The 18,744-nt window shown below is 42.4% G+C and overlaps 1 protein-coding gene across 2 annotated transcripts in view; it reads right to left on the bottom strand.

The window, feature by feature from the left end:
• The window catches only part of pdlim2 (PDZ and LIM domain 2 (mystique)), a 36,697-nt gene extending 22,225 nt beyond the window's left edge, over nucleotides 1–14,472 (bottom strand). For both annotated transcript variants that reach the window (XM_079516291.1, XM_079516292.1), the window contains exons 1-5: nucleotides 14,354–14,472; nucleotides 11,498–11,649; nucleotides 5,409–5,478; nucleotides 3,804–3,955; nucleotides 2,242–2,305 (exon numbers count right to left, since the gene is read on the bottom strand). In XM_079516291.1, coding sequence (XP_079372417.1) covers nucleotides 2,242–2,305; nucleotides 3,804–3,955; nucleotides 5,409–5,478; nucleotides 11,498–11,649; nucleotides 14,354–14,449 — 534 coding nt within the window. In that variant the 5' untranslated portion in view covers nucleotides 14,450–14,472. The remainder of the gene's footprint in view (nucleotides 1–2,241; nucleotides 2,306–3,803; nucleotides 3,956–5,408; nucleotides 5,479–11,497; nucleotides 11,650–14,353) is intronic.
• Nucleotides 14,473–18,744: the final 4,272 nt, after the last annotated feature.

Genomic DNA, 18,744 nt, shown 5'->3' with positions numbered 1-18,744 from the left:
GCATGCCGTTGAACATCTCATAACCCTCACATGTCATTCTGATCCGTCTACAGAGCGGCCTGGTCAGGAAACTGATTCATATCCGTACGTGCACCCACCACCCCCACCCCCCAACCTCTTGGAAGGAGACAACATGTCAAGCACATTTAAATCACATCCAACTGTTATTAGCCTTTAAATCACAGACAATATAAAAGCAGGAATCTTTTACTGCATTTGAAATAATGCACGTTGCCAGAAGCACATTTATCTGTGTCAAACATTATTTGATCACTTTTATTTAGTGCAATGCTCAACAAAGAATACTAGGAGATCAGTTAAAAGTGTTAGAGGAAAGTAATGATGGTGACCTGGACACTAGATCCTTTGACTATATGGACTTGCCCAGTCAAGTCATAATTATTCTGGTCGGTCTGTTCTATTCATTGTGCAAGAGGTGAACATTTGGCTGATGCAAGCTGCAGTTCCAAGAGGTCAAGTTTTCAATTCTGGCTCGGATTTCCATTATCGTGTAAACAACAAAAACAAAACAATTCCCACAACCAATTAAGATGTTTCTAAATGTCTCTTCGAAGACAGCAAGCATGCAGCCCCTGAGATGGAAAACGTCAATGTTTTTAAGTTCAAGCCCATGGCCAAAGGGGGCATATTTATCTAACTTCATGAAATAACCACAGTACGACAGTAGTGATAAGAATGATAGGAATTCCTTGAGACATTAAAAGGTCCTGTATGTTTTTCCTGTCCCGCCGTCATGTCCCATGTTGTGCCTTCAGTGGGCCGGGTGCTTGAGACCAAGCGTTTAGGCATAGCTGAAATATCTCATGATGAACTTTCCCACAACATTCTCTCCCGCTAGCTATAAGTCCCTGAAGTCTTTCCAGACGCCTGCTCCCTTCTTCCTCAGTCTTGTTCCAATAAGCAGTAAATAAGCAGAGCAAACTCGGGCATCGATAGATAACCAAAGTCCATATTTTAACCATTTAGAAAGACAGAGGGAAGTGGTACAAATGTAGCCTAAACTAAATTGGTATCTCCACCACCAAAAATAAAGAATAGCAACGTAGACGTTTTTATTCTCTAGGTGATTGACTAAAACCTATAGTTTGAAATGTCCAAATAACATGTTTTCCATCTACAATTCAAACTCTTCAAAAAATGTATGTGAATGGGGCGTAGATGCCCGAGTGGTTAAGGCACATACCACATATAGGCTCTGACGCAGCCTGACAGCAAGTCACGGGTTCGATTACCGAACCAGACAGACCTTTCCTGCGTGTCACTTTCCCCAGTTTCCCGTCAATCTCCACTGTACCGTCGAAATAAAAGGCAAAAAAGACCAAAACATATTAAAAAACTAAGAATGTATGTGAATATAACTCTATACGTTGAAACCAATCCCAGATTGGGCCTTTAATGAGTCACTCTCCATGCAGACCAGCAAAAGGTTAAGGCCATTGTTTCATTGTAAGCTAATGGTTTTCATCTTTGCAGTAGGCTCAGAGCTAATCACTGCCAGAATGTTGTTCAACAGAATGTCACATCTTTTATATCATTGACCTTTCAGTTTATACACTCCCTGCCTTGCCAGCATCCTCTCTTTCTTCTAGCCTCAAAATATTGTCAACAACAAATTTGAAGTAAATCATTAAAAATACCAAAGTTTTAAAAAAAAAGTGTTTTTCTTGCAGACAAGGATACCAGCGGTATATAGCAACATGAATAGTCCTCTCCCAAAGCCAGAACTGAGGACTGAAGCTCTAATTAGAGATGTCATATTGATGTATGGCCAGGAATTGCAGCTCCATAGACAATGAATGGGAGAATGAAATTTGCGGGCACATATGACATTTGTGTGAAATTCTACATCCAAACGATGTTTACATAATGGCGGCACTGCCTACTACCCTAAACCAGTAACTGTACCATAATTCAGAAAAGAAGCCTCCTGATTACTCAGTCAAATCATGGCTTTTCCACGAAGGTCTGAGAACCAAACATTATAATTTCTTCTGTAATTAATGTTTTCAGTGCAAGTACAGGGATTTGCGGGATTCTCTTCATTCGTTACAGATCATACCGTATGAGGCATACATCAAAATATTAAGGGACAGGACAGCAACATAAATAATGTGACATGAATAATGCCAATGTCATAAAACTCAAATTCAGCAGTATTGGGAGTTCAACACCTATATTACAATCTGCTAAATTATGAGAAAATAAACAAAGGAGACAGACCTGTGACAGAGGTCTGGATAGCCTGTGACTCCTTTCGTCTGGAGACCAGGGTCGCAGCTGGATGCTATGATAAATGAAGGAAACATGAGTCAATCAACTGTGTATGATAGCTCATTCACCGTTGGTTCAATTAAATTACAGTAAAGGTTATTGAAATAAAATGTATCATAACGTATACAACAAAGATTTTGCACAATATTCAATTCCATTTACATAATTATGTGTAGTGGGTGACCCATTAAAACAGGAAAGCATCCATGTAATTTTAGATTTTAGCACTGGCTATTAAAAAATAGCAGATACATACAAGCTCACATCTGTGAGCTTGTGTGAGAACTACTGATTTAGAAGGCATTTGTAGAATAGGCCTCAGGTCTTATTGTAGCAGGGAAGGGAATCAGATGGCGCCATTTCCAGTCTGCATAGAGTGGATTTGGGGCTTGAACTGTGACCTACAGTACAAAATGACCCATGAGATTTCCAAAAGGGTATACAGAGTGAAAGAGTGGTGAACGTTCCACATTCTGGCCTTTTGTTGGTGTGAATGAAAACAGTGGAATGTGATATCCTGTGCATATCCTTTGTTACTACAGCACAATCCCATGGCTCCACTTTCTGTCCGTCGCTCTTGTACCTATTCACTCTGGGCCTGTTTTGGAGTCAAAGGAGCACTTATTGTAACATGCGGTCCATACGGTGGTTGTCTAAACAGTAGTCATGTTTCTAAATGGGATCCAATGGTCTCTCCATCAAGTCTTTGATGAGAATATGAGCAGTAATATCAGTGACAATACATTGAATGTATTCTGCAAATAATCCTCTCATGAGGACTGATAATGATGCATCTTTTTAAAATATTGCTGGAAGGTTAATAATAACGGAACCATACAAAGCATCATACTTGAATGTGTAGTGTATAGAGGAATTATGATAATACAATATTATGATAGCACCATGATAGGAGACATGAGTTCCAGGTGAAGCCAACCTGTGGCGTTTACAACATAACAGTACAGTTATAGCCAACCTGCCTGGAAATGTACACAGAAGGAGGCGAGGCGGAGCCGAGCCAAGCTCAGTACCGGAAGTCTCGTGAGACGAGACTTCACCTGTGATTTCCTTTTATCAACACTACGGCAAGTCAGTTGGGACACTACCACTGTGGAGTGAATGCAGTTATACTGCACAACAGATATCTGCAAAAAGATGCATTTTTGAGCAGAATAGGCGATTTAGCGATTCACTCGACCGCTCCTGTTCTAAGCTGCGGTGGGACTCGGGAGATTGGACAACTCTGACCAATATGAAAAAGATCACTTGTACCAGTCTGTAGGGGTTATAATAGGTTTTAGGCAGAATTCACCTTAAGACCAACACACCCAATAGGCGCAAGATCATTTGGTATTTAGATAACATCTAAAGATAACGCTAAAAATGACAACTGTGCCGGTTGGAAGAAAGCAATGGCATTGGCGCTGCCCATTTACGCCACCTTGCACCAGCGCTCTTTTTTTATCACTTGGTTTTATTTTGCAGATAAACTAAACAGAACAAAATAGTGCCTTTTGTTGCTGGTTGGTGTCAGCACGTCTCTTTTCCCATCAGGGCTGGGCGGGGGCTCAGGGGAGTAGGGTCCGGGAGAGAGGGAGGCTGGGCTGCAGATGGTGTATTCTCTATAGTTCTGGTTCTCATCCCGACTAACCAGCACCGCCTCCTGCATGACAAGAGTTTCATTCAGTTTAGTTCAGAGTAAGCTTAATAAGTCGAGTAATATTGAGTGTTGCCAAAGACTGGGAAATAACACAGAACAGGAACTTCAGGGGGGAAAAAAAAGATCATACTAAATAGATTAATACAGAATAGATGCATTCAGAAGATGTACTGTATATGATTTTAGGCAATGCCATCTCCCCACACACACACACACACACATTTGAATACTTTTATTTGGATCTACAACAAACAGTAGCATAACAGATCCAAACATTTTTGAGGAGGGTTTCAAACGAAGGCATAACCAGACACTATATGCAGTATGATTAACTCACAGTAATATGAAAAAATGTAATGATTATAGTCTAGCACCAGTCAACAGTATATGAGAATGTAGTAGTCCACTCAAGGATAGACAAAGCATCGCCTCTTCCAAATAGAGAGGCTGCCGATCACTGCAGAGACTGAGCAATATTTGGCCAGTCTTTTTGCAGCGATCTTCTGCAGTCCCCCAAGTTGCAATCCACGGAGCACAAGTCTGTGGACATGCCCCAGACTTCCAAACACAAGCACAATGAATTGGCAGTCATAGCCAAGTGACTTGATACACTCTACCAAGGGCTGATATTTCATGAGTTTTGATGTGAAGCAAATGCGCACGCGCACACGCACACGCACACACACACACACACACACACACACACACACACACACACACACACACACACACACACACACACACACACACACACACACACACACACACACACACACACACACACACACACACACACACACACACACACACACACACACACACACACACACACACACACACACACACACACACAACAATGAGTCAGATGCTTGCAGAGCATGAATGGAAAGTTTAAGTAAGACCTTGAGAAATTATTTCAGAGGTCAAACAGTCATCATGGAGTAAGAGAAACCGGGCCCAAGGAATCGTTATTCAATACCACCATATAGCTTGATGACAGTCTGAGTCACACAAATTAGCTTTAAGGCTTGTATTCCTGATGTGCTACCAATGGGACTCCACTTTGGTCCTACAGTACATCCCAATAAAACACAGGAACCTGTGCTGACATATAACATTCTCTTGGATCTTGTTAATCCTTCATAAGCAGACAGGTCTCATAATATAAAGAAATAATGAGAGAAAAGAGAAGCAGACGCTGAATGTGTTAGCCTCTAAGGCATAAACCAATTACAAAGCCCCATTAGGACAACAGGGACACAAAGATGCAGTCGTTTAACAACAGTGATGGTAGGAAACACCGTTCTGGGCATACTAGTGCATGGAAGAATGTCTCCATTATCCAAATGGTTGCCAATAAAACAAACTAAATTAAACACACAAGAAGCCAGTGTTCACAGAGAAGCCCTACGGTACATCATCACAGATGTGCCCATCATTCAGAAACCACACTGACCTGGAAGCGTCCGGTGAGCTGCTCTGGTGTGCTGATTCCATTGGTTTGTCCAGGACTGGGAGGCTCAGGTCTGAAGGGATCGAAATACAACAGGGCTCAATTGAATGCAAACACTGATAATGTGCACAGCAATCAGAATCATTTCTGTCTGCACAATGTCAAAGACATTAGAAGACCCAAAGTCAACTCAGGAAGCAGATATTATCACATACTGCATGCAAATTTAACAATATTCATCAACTTGTCATGGCTAATGTACAGATTTTGCGGAGCAACACCGAAATGGAAATAAATCAAGACAATTAGTTAGTTAGTAGTTAGTTAGCAACTAAATCAAGACAATATCTTGTGTGAGTATCGTAGGGCTGAGTGTTGCGGTGAATGCTAAGTAAGAATCATTTCTCAAGTGGAAAAAATATCAGGAGGAAGGAGGAAAAACATATCCTAGTTTCACCCTCAGCTAATGTGCTGGAGAGTGGGGAGCATAACCAGCAGTATGTTGTTTGGATTCGTACACTATTGCACACAACAGGTACAGCAAAATCCTAAAATGAAAAGCCCTTCTTCAAGAACTATTCAACGTCTCTTCCATGTTTCCACCCAGGGCCTTTTTCCATTTTTTCACTGTGCTTTCTTAAATAAAAAAGCATATTCTGTAAGCAACTCCATCATAGAATTTGGAGGGGAAAATGTGGGCAGTGTAGGAGGCCAACATAAACAAATCCAGTGCCCCCCTGGCTGCGGGACCAGATTGTGCCTGGCTCTTGGTTGAGTCAGGGGTAATGGAGGCACACAGGAAGGACCTGGATGCCTGCGGTAAATCGCCCAGAAACACACCTCTAGTGACGCTGGGTCCTCATACTGTGTACCAATGATTCGCAGCCTTTTACATTTCAAGCCCCAGTTTGATATGCATCAGGCCACAGACCGCAATTTGATCTACACTGCAAAATCCTCAGAGTTAATTTAACTAATTTGTAAACTGTCAGAATAGACCTGTAAGGGCTATTTGGTTCTTAAAGATGGAGTTTTGTATTTTTCCAGTTTTTCATGCGTCTATGAGGTGACAGTACTTCATTAGACACCCTGGAGTCGTTTTTATGTGCAATGGTGTATCAACTTTGTATTTAGGGTTTCTTCCTGGAGGCTGAAACCTTGACAGTCAAACGGGCCAATGAAATAGACCGTAATATAGTGACACCACACTATGAACCCCTCCCCCTTTATCATACAACTAAAGCTGTGGGTGCGGCTTCAGTTCAGGTGGATCACCACCCATCACCACCAAGGGGCCAGTGAGGCTCTCCAACATTGAAGCACTGGGCCCTAGTGGTAAGAGGAGGGACTGCAGGCGGACCCGTGGAAGTATGACGAGGAAACCCCGTGCAGCTGGGCTTTAACGTTGAGCGCGTTTGCACTTCCGCATTTTGGGCACCAAATTTTGGTGCCCAAATCGAAAAAAAAGGCGGAAGTAGACGGTCCGTCCGGGTGCTTCAAAACGCCACTGAGCAACTTCCACTGACATGAATAGCGGGGGGGCGGAGCTTCGCGCCAGTTCAGTCTCTATCCTTCTTTATACTCTATGACAGGGGTAACCAACCAGGGGTTCGCGAGCTACCAGTAGCTCGCACGAGCCATTCAAGTAGATCCCGGAGTAAGCGGGTGTCAGACTGACAGGCAGCCAGCCAGCCATCTCTACCAATACACAGAACGAATTAAATAGCTTGCAGTGATGGCCCCAGACCTGTGTATCGGGCCATCAACTGCGTTTGTTCTATTGTTTGACCGCTATCTCCGGTAACCCCCGTGTTGTGATGCACAACTTGTGCATAAACAGCCTCTCACTCACTACTATACCTACACAGGCAAGCAGTGACTACTCTACTCTGACTATGGAGGGTCCGGCGGAAAAAAAATCTTAATCAATACACTTGCAGATAATGTGCAGTCAACAGCAGTCTCATTAAAGGTGGGCTGACCCTGAGAGTATTGTATCTGTTCAAATATATGGTCATGTATGCATTTGTCATTTGAACATCTGTAAATGTGAATATTCATCGAACTGAGAAACTAAATATTGTGCTGTATAAGCAATTCATTTCATGTCCTTTTTGTTTTGTTTTTTATTAAAAACAAAATAACAAATATGTTTATTGTATAAATTATGTATATTTCTAATACATTTGTCTTAATATTTAGGCATTAATTATCTATCAGAATTTATTCTTAAACTATAGTCTTTGTCTGGATATGTGCACATGCATTGAGCCAGAAACCGCAAAAAACAAGTGTTTTTTTAAAACATATTTTAGTGGTAGATCATGGCTTACAATTGGGAATAAAATGGGCTCTTGGGCTTGAAAAGGTTGGTTACCACTGCTCTATGATCACCACCCACCAGGCAAACCAGGCATACTTAATGAACTGGTGGGCGTGTCCACATAAAAGCATGATTTTAACAAATACTGTACACTTTTTGGAAAAAGTTCTTCCCCCTTATATTATAATAATACCTGATGATCATGTTTTAGGGTGTAAAAAAATCATGGCACTCCATCTTTAACTATCAATCATTTAGGTGAGGGGCCCCTGAAACTCTGTCAGTGTCACTGCAAACCAGTGTCACTGCAAACTCATTAGTGTTCATTTAATTCTGACATTTTGTATTTATATAGAGAATAAAGCAGCAAAGTCTGACATCACTTTCAGTAGAGGGCGCCAGTCCACAGGTTCATGTATTTTCTTATTTGCATTTAAATCCCCACAGGGGGCTTTTAGGTCGCTTCATATAAGAACTGTGTTTGAAAAATAAACCGATCATCCCGGCCTTTCTGTCAGGGGGGTGGCTGTGTGTCGTTAATGATGTCCATTAATATTTGATACAGTCAGTTTCTGGAAAAAATGGAATTAATGTGGCCGCAAAACCCTTTAAACTACAATGAAAGCAATGTCGCTGCTAATATACGTCACGCCCAGCTGTCAACACATTGCGTTGACTCGACTCGTAGTAACGACAAAACATTAAATATCAATAAAATAAAAATAAAAACTTAATTAACATGTCAGTTTCTGTTGTGCGACGGGCAGCTGCAGCCACCCCACCTACCCGGAAATGTAGTCTCTGGGTTGTTTGACTCGTTTCTAACGCTTATTTTGTTACTCTTTGGGTATATTTGTACATTTCCACCTTCAGCCGATGCTTCATATCCATATGAGTGAAAAGGCCGAGATGATCGGTTTATTTTTCAAACACAGTTCTTCAATGCAAATAAAAAGTACACAAACCTGTGGACTGGCGCCCTCTACTGACAGTGACGTCAGGACTTCGGTGCTATATATGGCTAAAAGAGGGAAAACTCTATTTACAACAGGCAGTCATGAGGCACCACTTACTGTAGGTGGCATATTAAAAAGGCCAGGCAGAAAAGGTTGCTGGCTGCTTTGAATTAGGAATTGGGCCTAGTCGGAAAATGCTCATCGCAGCATTTGTTGAATTCCATTTGTGATCTGGAACGGTTCCAGTTGCTAACACTGGACAGCAGGCTCACACAGGAGAACGTTATGGTCTTCAGACAATGAGAGACAAGTCCGAGTTAAATGCAGCGCTCTCCGTTGTGTCTGACCTCTGACGCCTGGCTACAGGTCTCCTGTACAACAGCAGATGATTTAGCACAGGTTAATAGGGAATACCCGTCACCTTTCACCTAACCACAGACGGTGAAAATACTGGCCTAACTTCTCTGGAGAGAACATAGAGGTTTGAGCAACGTATTGGCTAGCTATACAATCTTTGCTCGTAGCTTCTTAGATTACTTCTTAGTATAATGAAAAACAATGTTAGTTATAGGGCTGCAACGATTAATCTTACAATTTAATTTAATTGACCTCTGATTGGTTGAAATAGCCATCTACATGGGTTTCAAAAGAGCATGACAGCACAGCTAATCAAAATATATACATCAGCTGGGCTGATCAGACGGACTCTTGCAGAGCAGAGCCGGCTACATGGCTAAGCTAGCAGTTTGCATCGGAAGTTTGCTGCCATACTTGTAGTAGCTAAATTAAAATGTCTTAAATACAATGAGATTGAGCAAACCGTTACGTTTTGGTTTGTTTTAGTCTGAGAGAAGTTGTCTAGCGTGGCTAAGTAAACAAGGACTCCGTCTCTGTCAGACAGACCACATATTTCCAGGATAACAGAGATAACACATGTAATATTGCAAATCGAGTAGCAAAAATGGACTGTGAAGTCCGATAGGCGTGCAACACAAGAGTTGAGATGAAAAACCATTGAAGTCCATAATTTATCCTGACCCCTCCCCCAAAAGTCCCATCTGTCCTCCTAACCCCTTATACATAATTTATAAATTATGGATAATTATGGACATAAATAGTTCTTCGTCTGAACTCTACTAATCAATTCAGTCGTTTAATTTAGAAATAACTCAATGTGCTCAATAGATTCATCGATATAAATAAAAATAAAATGCACTTCTCAAAAATATTCACTAGAGTAATTCACTGACCATTCAGAGTAATCATAAGAGAATAATCGATAGATGTAGCCTCATTAGAGTACAGTGCAACACTGCACAAGACGTTACAGTAACACAACAAAAAAGAGCCATCTCCAGTGTGCGACTACACACTATATATATCCAAGAGGTCTTCAGATGTTTGCAGCTGCAAAGAGCCATCTCATTACAGAGGCCAATAGGATCACAGAGTGAGAAACCCCGGTCTGGTCAACATGACATCATCCACAAGGGGGTCAATGGACAATGGATCCCAAAGACGTGGCTGTGAACCAAGCCCGACTAAAAAGCATCAATGACAAGACACTGATAGTAGAGTTCCTTTGTGTGACAAAGAAGCCTGCAGTTGGCAGCGTCTGGAATGAATGTGTTATTGGATGTGTCAGCACTAGAGCTGTGCCTCTGTAGTTAGCAGCAGACACGCCTTAAACCAACACGATCCTATTCTGAGGACAGGCTAATGCCTGCCTATTCTGAATGTCTGATGAGCAATGGCAGCTCTGGTGCCACTGCCACTGCTCTTTTGATGGGGACAAACTGCCAACCAGCTACTGAATAAAATAGTCAAAATACTACACTGTTAAATTAATATTAGGGGCCATTAGTGCAAAAATGTTTGCAAGGTTAATTGGCCTGGAAAGTCTCGAGTCCAATTAAGATCTCTGCTAATGGACACATTGACATGAAGATCCTTGCCACTGAAGACAGTGACATGAAGGTCTATAAAGAGTGGGCCCAGGGATGTGGCAGTGCAGTGCTACACAGTGCCATTGTCTCACTGGGCAGGCAGGGAGTCACAGTGTTGTTTCTGGCAATGAAGGAGACATGAGGTCAGCAGGGAAAAATCCACTCACATGGACATAGGGTATCCAAGGAGGAAGTGTGCTTGTGTGTGTGTGTGTGTCTGAGAGAGAGAGAGAGAGAGAGAGAGAGAGAGAGAGAGAGAGAGAGAGAGAGAGAGAGATAGAGCGTGTGTGTGTGTGTGTGTGTGTGCGTGTGCGCGTGCATGTGGGGGGGGGGGGGGGGTTACTGTACGTGACAAGAAATGAGAATATAAAGAGGACCTTTAATCAAAATGCCAGGAGAGACCAGTCTCATTTCTAGTAGCCAGCTGCCTGCCATCTAAACAACATTTTGGCAAACCTCAACACAAACTTTATTAACTGGACGATGGCATGGGAACAGAGTATTTTGGCATCGTAGCTCCGATACACATTGGCATTTCCGTTGATTACCATCGCCTGTTTGTTTTTGGGGAGCTTGGGTGGTAAAAAGAAAAAAGAAAATATAAAAACAGCATATGAAACAGAGACATATGCTGAGTTTGTCCATGCTTGCCCAAGCGGGCCACAAACCCAGGAAATCAGACTCATATGGTGTTAATATGGTCTACTACCACAGTGTAATAAACTGTATGAAAAGGAACCAGCCTATGCATGCAAGCTTGCTGCCCCAGCATAAACTGCACATCACCATGGCAAGAATGAATCAATATGTAAACATCTATGCTCAGACGTCTCTGCATGCCCACACAGCTGCGGGCCCTGTGTGTACCTCTCTACCAGCAGCTGCAGCTGGGTTTTGGAGTTCTTGATCTTATTTTGGGCTTCAACGTTCAGCATTTCGGCTGTGTTCTCTCCATTGATCTCCAGGATGACATCACCGGGTTGAAGGGCTGCCTGCTCTGCTTTGCTGCCATCGTTGACCTGTCAAAAAAACAACAACAACTAAAAAAGCTATATGAGCTATGGTTTAGTTACCCTCTGAACCCTAGCACCAGGTCGATGCTTTAGGGACGCAATCCATCTGGCAAGCAGCTCCATATCTTATGACTATGCAGGTTATTTGTTAATGCTGATGTGCAGCACAAAGACATGTTTGAAAAAAAAGGTGATACATTAGGAGTTACTGTTGGACAGTTTTAAACATTCCTTCACACGGTTACCAACACTCTCAATATAAAGAGAATATACAGTATTCCCAAAATCAGCATACACTATAGCTCTTCACACACATGGAAACAGGCAAATACTGGGTTAACACTGGTGGGATTCATGACACCCTTGGGGAGAAGCCATTAGTGAGAGAGGAGCTGTTGGTTTGACTGCCAGGGCCTGACCTTTGCCCCCTAGCTTCTCCACATGTCAAAGCCAACAGAACGCTGTCTACATCTGAGGGATTTTCACATTAATGGAACCAAAACACAACAGTCTTAGACCTAATTCATACTTACGCGTGATTTATATTTGTCTGCACACACAGTAATGTCATACACTGAAGATGGTAGATGGACTATTTACAAGCACACAACACGTGAGCTTGCAATCTGCTACTCACTGGCAACTACTAGAAGTATAAATCAGGCTTTTTTCACCTTTTTTTTAAGATTTGTTTTTGGCTTTTCTGCCTTATTGATAGTATCAAGTGAAGATAGACAGGAAAGAGGGAGAGAGAGAAGGGGAGACATGCAGCAAAGGTCGTCATGAACGGGACTCGAACACGCGACGCGCTGTCAGGCCAAACGCCTATATGTGGCATGCGCCTGGACCACTTGCCAGCGGGCGCCCCTAAATCAGGCTTTACTGTAACTGAGGAATGTCATAAAATCTCCCTTGTGTCTTTAGTTTTCGATCAAAGTTACGATTTTGTGGAGTTTGTGAACATGCAGTGTTTCACAAGAACTATGTTGTGCAACTCAAGTATTTGGAGGTGCTTCTGTTTTATGATGTCATGCTCCTGCATGCAGCGGCATGAGCTTTGATTGGTCTACTTTTAAGTGGACAGACATACATACTATACAGACAAACCCCACTTTAAATGGCTTGGCCAACAGCCACACCATAAAAAATCCACACACAACCATACAAAACACAAAAGACTAATTATGAGGCTGTTGACTTTGCAGCTCCTTGCTCTTTCAGAGAAGAGCGTGACATTTGCCATCAGCGGGGCTTCCCCCACAATTAAAAACAGGAGAGGAAATACGACAAAGAAAGCAGAACAAAACATACAAAGAGTCAATCAATGGGAATGAAAGGGTCTCCAAATTTCTCTACAGGGAAAATGGCTGCATGTGGGAGAGAGAAGGCCAGTCAACTGGGAGTTTGTCCATTTTGTAAAGAAGGGGGACAGAGGTGCCACGTCTGTGGGCCCTCTGTGGGTAATTAAGCATTGCTTTGGCGACTCACCAGTGCATGCCTTTTCTGATCAGGGCTCGCCTGGTTTCACATAAACTAAGAGCTGTGGGATTCTTTTTCCAGGGCCTGTGTCCTGGCAGAAACAGGGGCAAGCCATCTTTGAGGGAGATGAGAAAGAGGGCATACATGCCGTTTCTGTGCCAAGGCACCAACCACCTCAGATGGCCCAAGCTGGGCTGTCTAACCAAAGGAGGAAACAGCATGGGGTGGGCAAACAAAACTGCTTCTCCAACTGCGTTTTACAACCCTCTCTTGGTGATGAGGTTTCTCTCGCTGTTTGAATCCCTGTCACTTCACAGAACCGTTTGATATTTGAGACGAGAAAACATGCTGACACTGTTTACTGGATAGCAGGACCAAAATGACATGGGAATGCCCATTATTCATCAGATGACCTGTTTTGCTAACATAAATTGTCAAGGAGGTGGGGGTAAACAATAAGTGTTTTTGAAGCCAATCCATTTGAAGCACCGTTACCCCTGCCATGGTTTTACATCATTTTGAGGAGCTACCGGGGAAGTTGACCTGGATTTTTCCAGGCTGTGGTGGTGTGGAAGCTGGAAGGGGCAGGATGTGCAGTGGGCAAGCAAGGGTGTCACAGGCATGCAGGGCCCAGTCTGCCTGGGGTTTCCTGGTGATGTTTACTGTCTTCCGTCTGTTCCCAGTGGAAATGTTTCCCTTCTTCTGCACACATCTTCCTCTTTACAGAATTGAAAAAGAGCGACAAAAACAACACACACGTGCCAAGACATGAACTTGCCGTACGGACGCACGTGTATATGACCAAAGGCAGCTATAATGTGCATCCGCATTCTTTTGGTCCCTCTCGTATGTAAACATACACACACACACACACACACACACACACACACACACACACACACACACACATGCATTTACAGTATCTCATCAACACTCAGGAATTAGGAACCCCACCCCCCTAACCCGAACATAACAGTAATCACTGGTTTCCTTCTAATGTAGTCTACTTCCATTCCACTTGGAAGTGGAAGTCAAGGAAACAGGTATGAAGGAGCCTGTGAAATACAAACAAACACGAGAACTGCAAAGAGGCAGTGCAGCCATTGAGGAAGTTGAGTTGGCAGGGCATGTCATTATCGGCTATGTTTTGACAAAAACAGAGGATATGTGTGATAAAGTGTGATAAGATGTAACCATGGGCCCGGCAACTCACAAGGCCATTTGGGATTACCTTTGATACTGTAATGGCCTTCTTGAAGTCCCTTCCTCCGTATATTCTGAAGCCCCATGGGGAAGGGCCAATCAGGTTCATTGTCAGTTCCATCATGTGGTCAGGTCAAAACCCTGTGGAAATAAAAGATGGAAAGAGAAAATACAAGAAAGCAAGTATAGTTAAATGCATATCATCGCTGTCATGCAGAAACTGCGATTGTTCAAACCCTCTTTTCTTAGTTTGCTGCTGAATAGTGAAAATGGATTCAGTTTCCAAGAAGAAATACACTTCTAAATTTCAGTCCACTTGCTGCGAGAGACCTTCCCCTTTCTAAACCCTAAACCAGTACAGCCTAACTGCTAGCCATGCACATAGACAATATTCGTTTACTTGAGGGGGCACACACACACACACACACACACACACACACACACACACACACACACACACACACACACACACACACACACACACACACACACACACACACACACACACACACACACACACACACACACACACACACACACACACACACACACACACACACACACACACACACACACACACACACACACACACACACACACACACACACACACACACACACACACACACACACACACACACACACACACACACACACACACAAATCTATCAGACTTTAGAGGGGCTGGGCAATAAACTAGTTAGTGTGTTGTTGTCTTTGAGTGTTCTTCCTGTGCTAATTCTTGTTGAGATGCAGGTGAAGGCATGTGTTAGTTAATATGCTGTTGGTATTAATTGTAGGCTATTTAGTAGGCCTGTGTGTGCTGCAAATCCTGTTGAAGTACAGGTGATTTATCGTGCTGTTTTTTTACTAAAGTCAGTTCCCTGCCAGGGAAGGTGGGGCTTTTATATGTCTGTCCCCAGGCCAGACATTGTCTCATAACCCGCCGATGGCTATTTATTATTATTTAAATGTCTTGAACTAGAAAATATACCCAAAATTGGGAGGGACACCAACTAAAGTAGAATGTGCTTAAGTCTGTCTGGGGTTTTTATAAATATTTAACAAATTCATCAAAATAATTAACAAGAGCTTAATTGTGTCTAAATAATAACTACATTGGATCCAATGGAACATGTTATGTTTTCCACAGTTTTGGACCTGATGACGATGACATAGTCTGTGTGTGTGTGTGTGTGTGTGTGTGTGTGTGTGTGTGTGTGTGTGTGTGTGTGTGTGTGCGCGCGCGCGCGCGCGCGCGCGCACACACACACACACGCACGGAATCTCAGAGTCATGAGTTCCTGCTACTCATGTTAATATCAGGTGAACAGGTGAAAAGTGTTATTATTTGCATAAGCCGCCTTTTATCTCCTAAAACGCTTCACTTCCACTCGCCTAAGTCCTCCTGACACAGCTTGTGTAACCACATCAAATAGGAATGGGAGGAATCTGAGACCAAAGGCGCATGACTAACATTGCTAAAGTGCCTACAAAAGCCAGAGTTTCATTAACTCCAAATGTCCTTCTTGAGACAGAGAAGAAACATGCCAAGGCGTGCCGTTCCCACAGCGTACAAGGACTCGCGCATTAAAATGATGTGCCAAGTAAATCTATAATAATGCTTCTTATTATGTGCTTATTTTAGATTATATGGTTTGCAATACAATTTACTGCTATTGCTCCCCAGTCAGTCTGCTTCCGAGTGTAAATCTATTATAATGTATGATAAGTCAATATAAAGAATGAACTGCCACCAACGTGAAAGGTTCTAATGGTTCTGTACAGTATCTAGAGTGATGATTTTGTACACAACAGCTGCTGGGTTGACCATATTCAACATTGGAACTGTATTTTGAAAGGTTGCAACAGACCGTAGACATTGACTACCATGTGGTGAGAGATGTTTCAGAGTCATTCCTGTGCCTCCGGATATGGCAGACCTCACAATCATCTCAAATATGGTTGAAATCCAAACAAATGTGGACAGGCTCCTGTTGAGTGAAATACTCCCCATAAACAGAGAGCTCTCTTGGCTAATAAACATATAATTAGCACACAAAAAAAGATTATGCATGGCAAATTGATAATTGGCAACAATAGTGACGGCGCATACTAGGCCACTGTGGCATTTCGATTTTCTCCAGTTAGCTTACGCAGCCTGGTGCATGATTATAGGCTTCAGCGGTCTGCTTTAGTCCATCTGTGTGGATGCACAAACACAGGGATGTGTACATTCTAATTTTGTGTACACCAACTGCATGAATATGCTAACCTAAGTTGGAGTTGGCAGAAAAGGCTAGACATAAATACTATGATGATCACAAGGCTATCTCTGATGATTGTCATCAATTTAGAAATGATTATTGCCTATCCAGGTCCTTGTTGATTTGGGCAGTCTCAGAATATGGTGCTGAAAACTTACTTTTTCCAATACTTTGTTGGAGCTCCACTTGTTTGGTGTGGGAGCTTAATCCTTCAGAAATCGGTGCGTAAACTACTTTGACAGTCAGACAATTTAGACAATTTGGCATCATCTAGGCCGGGTTTTAAAATGATTATATAATGTCCAGCATAAACAGGTAATTCACAACTACCAGTAATGCAGTTCTCTGATGGAAGTTGGGTGTCTATATAAGGAATTCACGAGGACATATCTCATTAATTAATTCTGGGTGTGATTCAATTAAGTGTTGCAGTACCATCATGTAAAATTCATACAATTAGCTTCAGGCTGGCAAACAGCTAAATGATACACACCCAGCATTAATGTTATTAGCTTAAACCCTCTGGGCTGGGCAGTGGTCACCAAATTGTTTAAAACGGTAATAACATCAATGTCACTGCCTGCTGTAGCTAATCCAAATTATGCATTTAGTAGAAAATGGGAAATTACATTTTCCACTACATTTACAGATATAAAAGGCTCAGGTAATAAGTCAGTTTATCCGCTAGGAAAGGTGTAAAGCCAAACACACTAGACATGCTAGAAATGTGGCAGATACTGGAAAACCACTGAGCCATGACTTTATGCTGGCATTTCCTTTGTTTTGGCTATAACGAATGATTCAGATTACCATTTTATCCAGTTCATGCAAGCATTAGCCTAGGATGTATGAGTAAAGTTTATATTTACAACCTAGCCTAGGTAGCCCTAGTATGCTTGCAATTGTCGTGCACTGGAGTTTGATAACACGTAGACATAGACAGGCCAAAGCACTGGTTCTCAAACATCTTATCTGTGTGTGTGTGTGCATGCACAGTTGCACACATACTGTATTGTTTCAGCAATTGAACCACTATGCAATATTATTGTAAAAAGATAAAAGGCAGACGATAATAGCCTACCATCAATAATGTGGCTAAGAAGGTGCCTGCCTCGGCGACCAATAAAATAGCCTATCAACTTAGTGTCAGTATTGCAACCCCTATTGCTTAACATCAGTTTAGAAACTAAACCATGGTCTTGCATCTAGTTTTGACCATTTGTACTGAAATGTTGCTTTGCTATGGGGACATGCGATTGCTGCTGCAGTATGCTGGAGTTGATCCACAAGCAAAATAGTGGTTCAGAACTCATTTTGACATCTGGTCATCTTTTGGAATCTTGATCAAGCTTACTGTGAGAGAACAGAGGAGCTTGTGGTAGTGGGCCAGATTGTAAGCATTAGTTATCCTTCACTGGATTACAGTCTCATACTGCAGACATTGATGACTATGCAAAGCTCACTCTCCTACTTAAGGACCACTTCACCACTTTTCAACCTATCCATTTTTTTCTACTCAGTCTGTGTCTCATAGGAGGGCTGTGGGCAGTTCAGAAACCGTCCTCCAGTGACATCATCGATGGGGAATACAAGCCAATAGAAACGGCAGGCTTTCTAGTCCTGAAAAGTTGCAATGCGAAAATGGAAGCGATCGTTCTCACGATAATGAAAATCTAAACATTTTTGTAAAAAATATATATTTAAAAACAATCTGCCTAATGGTCACTGGAGGACAGTTTCTAAACTGCCCACAGCCCTCCTATGAGACAGACTGAGTAGAAAAACATCATGCCATTTTATCATGATTATTAGTGAGGACCTATTATATGAAGATAGGTTGAAAAGTGGTGAAGTGGTCCTTTAATGGAAGCTTATCTACAGAATTCCAAAATAGTTATTAAAATGCCCTCTGTGGGCATGGACTGGCACAGAAAATCAGCCCTGGCATTTGTGGTCTTCACCGGCCCAAAGACACTCACACTATGTCTTTATTACTTGTTCTTTTTGTTTTGGCTCAGCCCCGGCCCCATGACTGCCCAGCCCTTCTGGCATCTGCCAGAATGTCCAATCTGGGCCTGCGCTCTGTGGCTAGAAATTTTAATCATGGTCATGATGAAATATGCAACAAAAGGAACATCCTGAAAAACAAAAAA

Source organism: Electrona antarctica (assembly GCF_951216825.1).
Source record: "Electrona antarctica genome assembly, chromosome: 12".
In the NCBI taxonomy this organism is placed as follows: Eukaryota; Metazoa; Chordata; class Actinopteri; order Myctophiformes; family Myctophidae; genus Electrona; species Electrona antarctica.
Note: the sequence above shows the minus strand (reverse complement) of the source record. Positions and strands in the feature narration are given on the sequence as shown.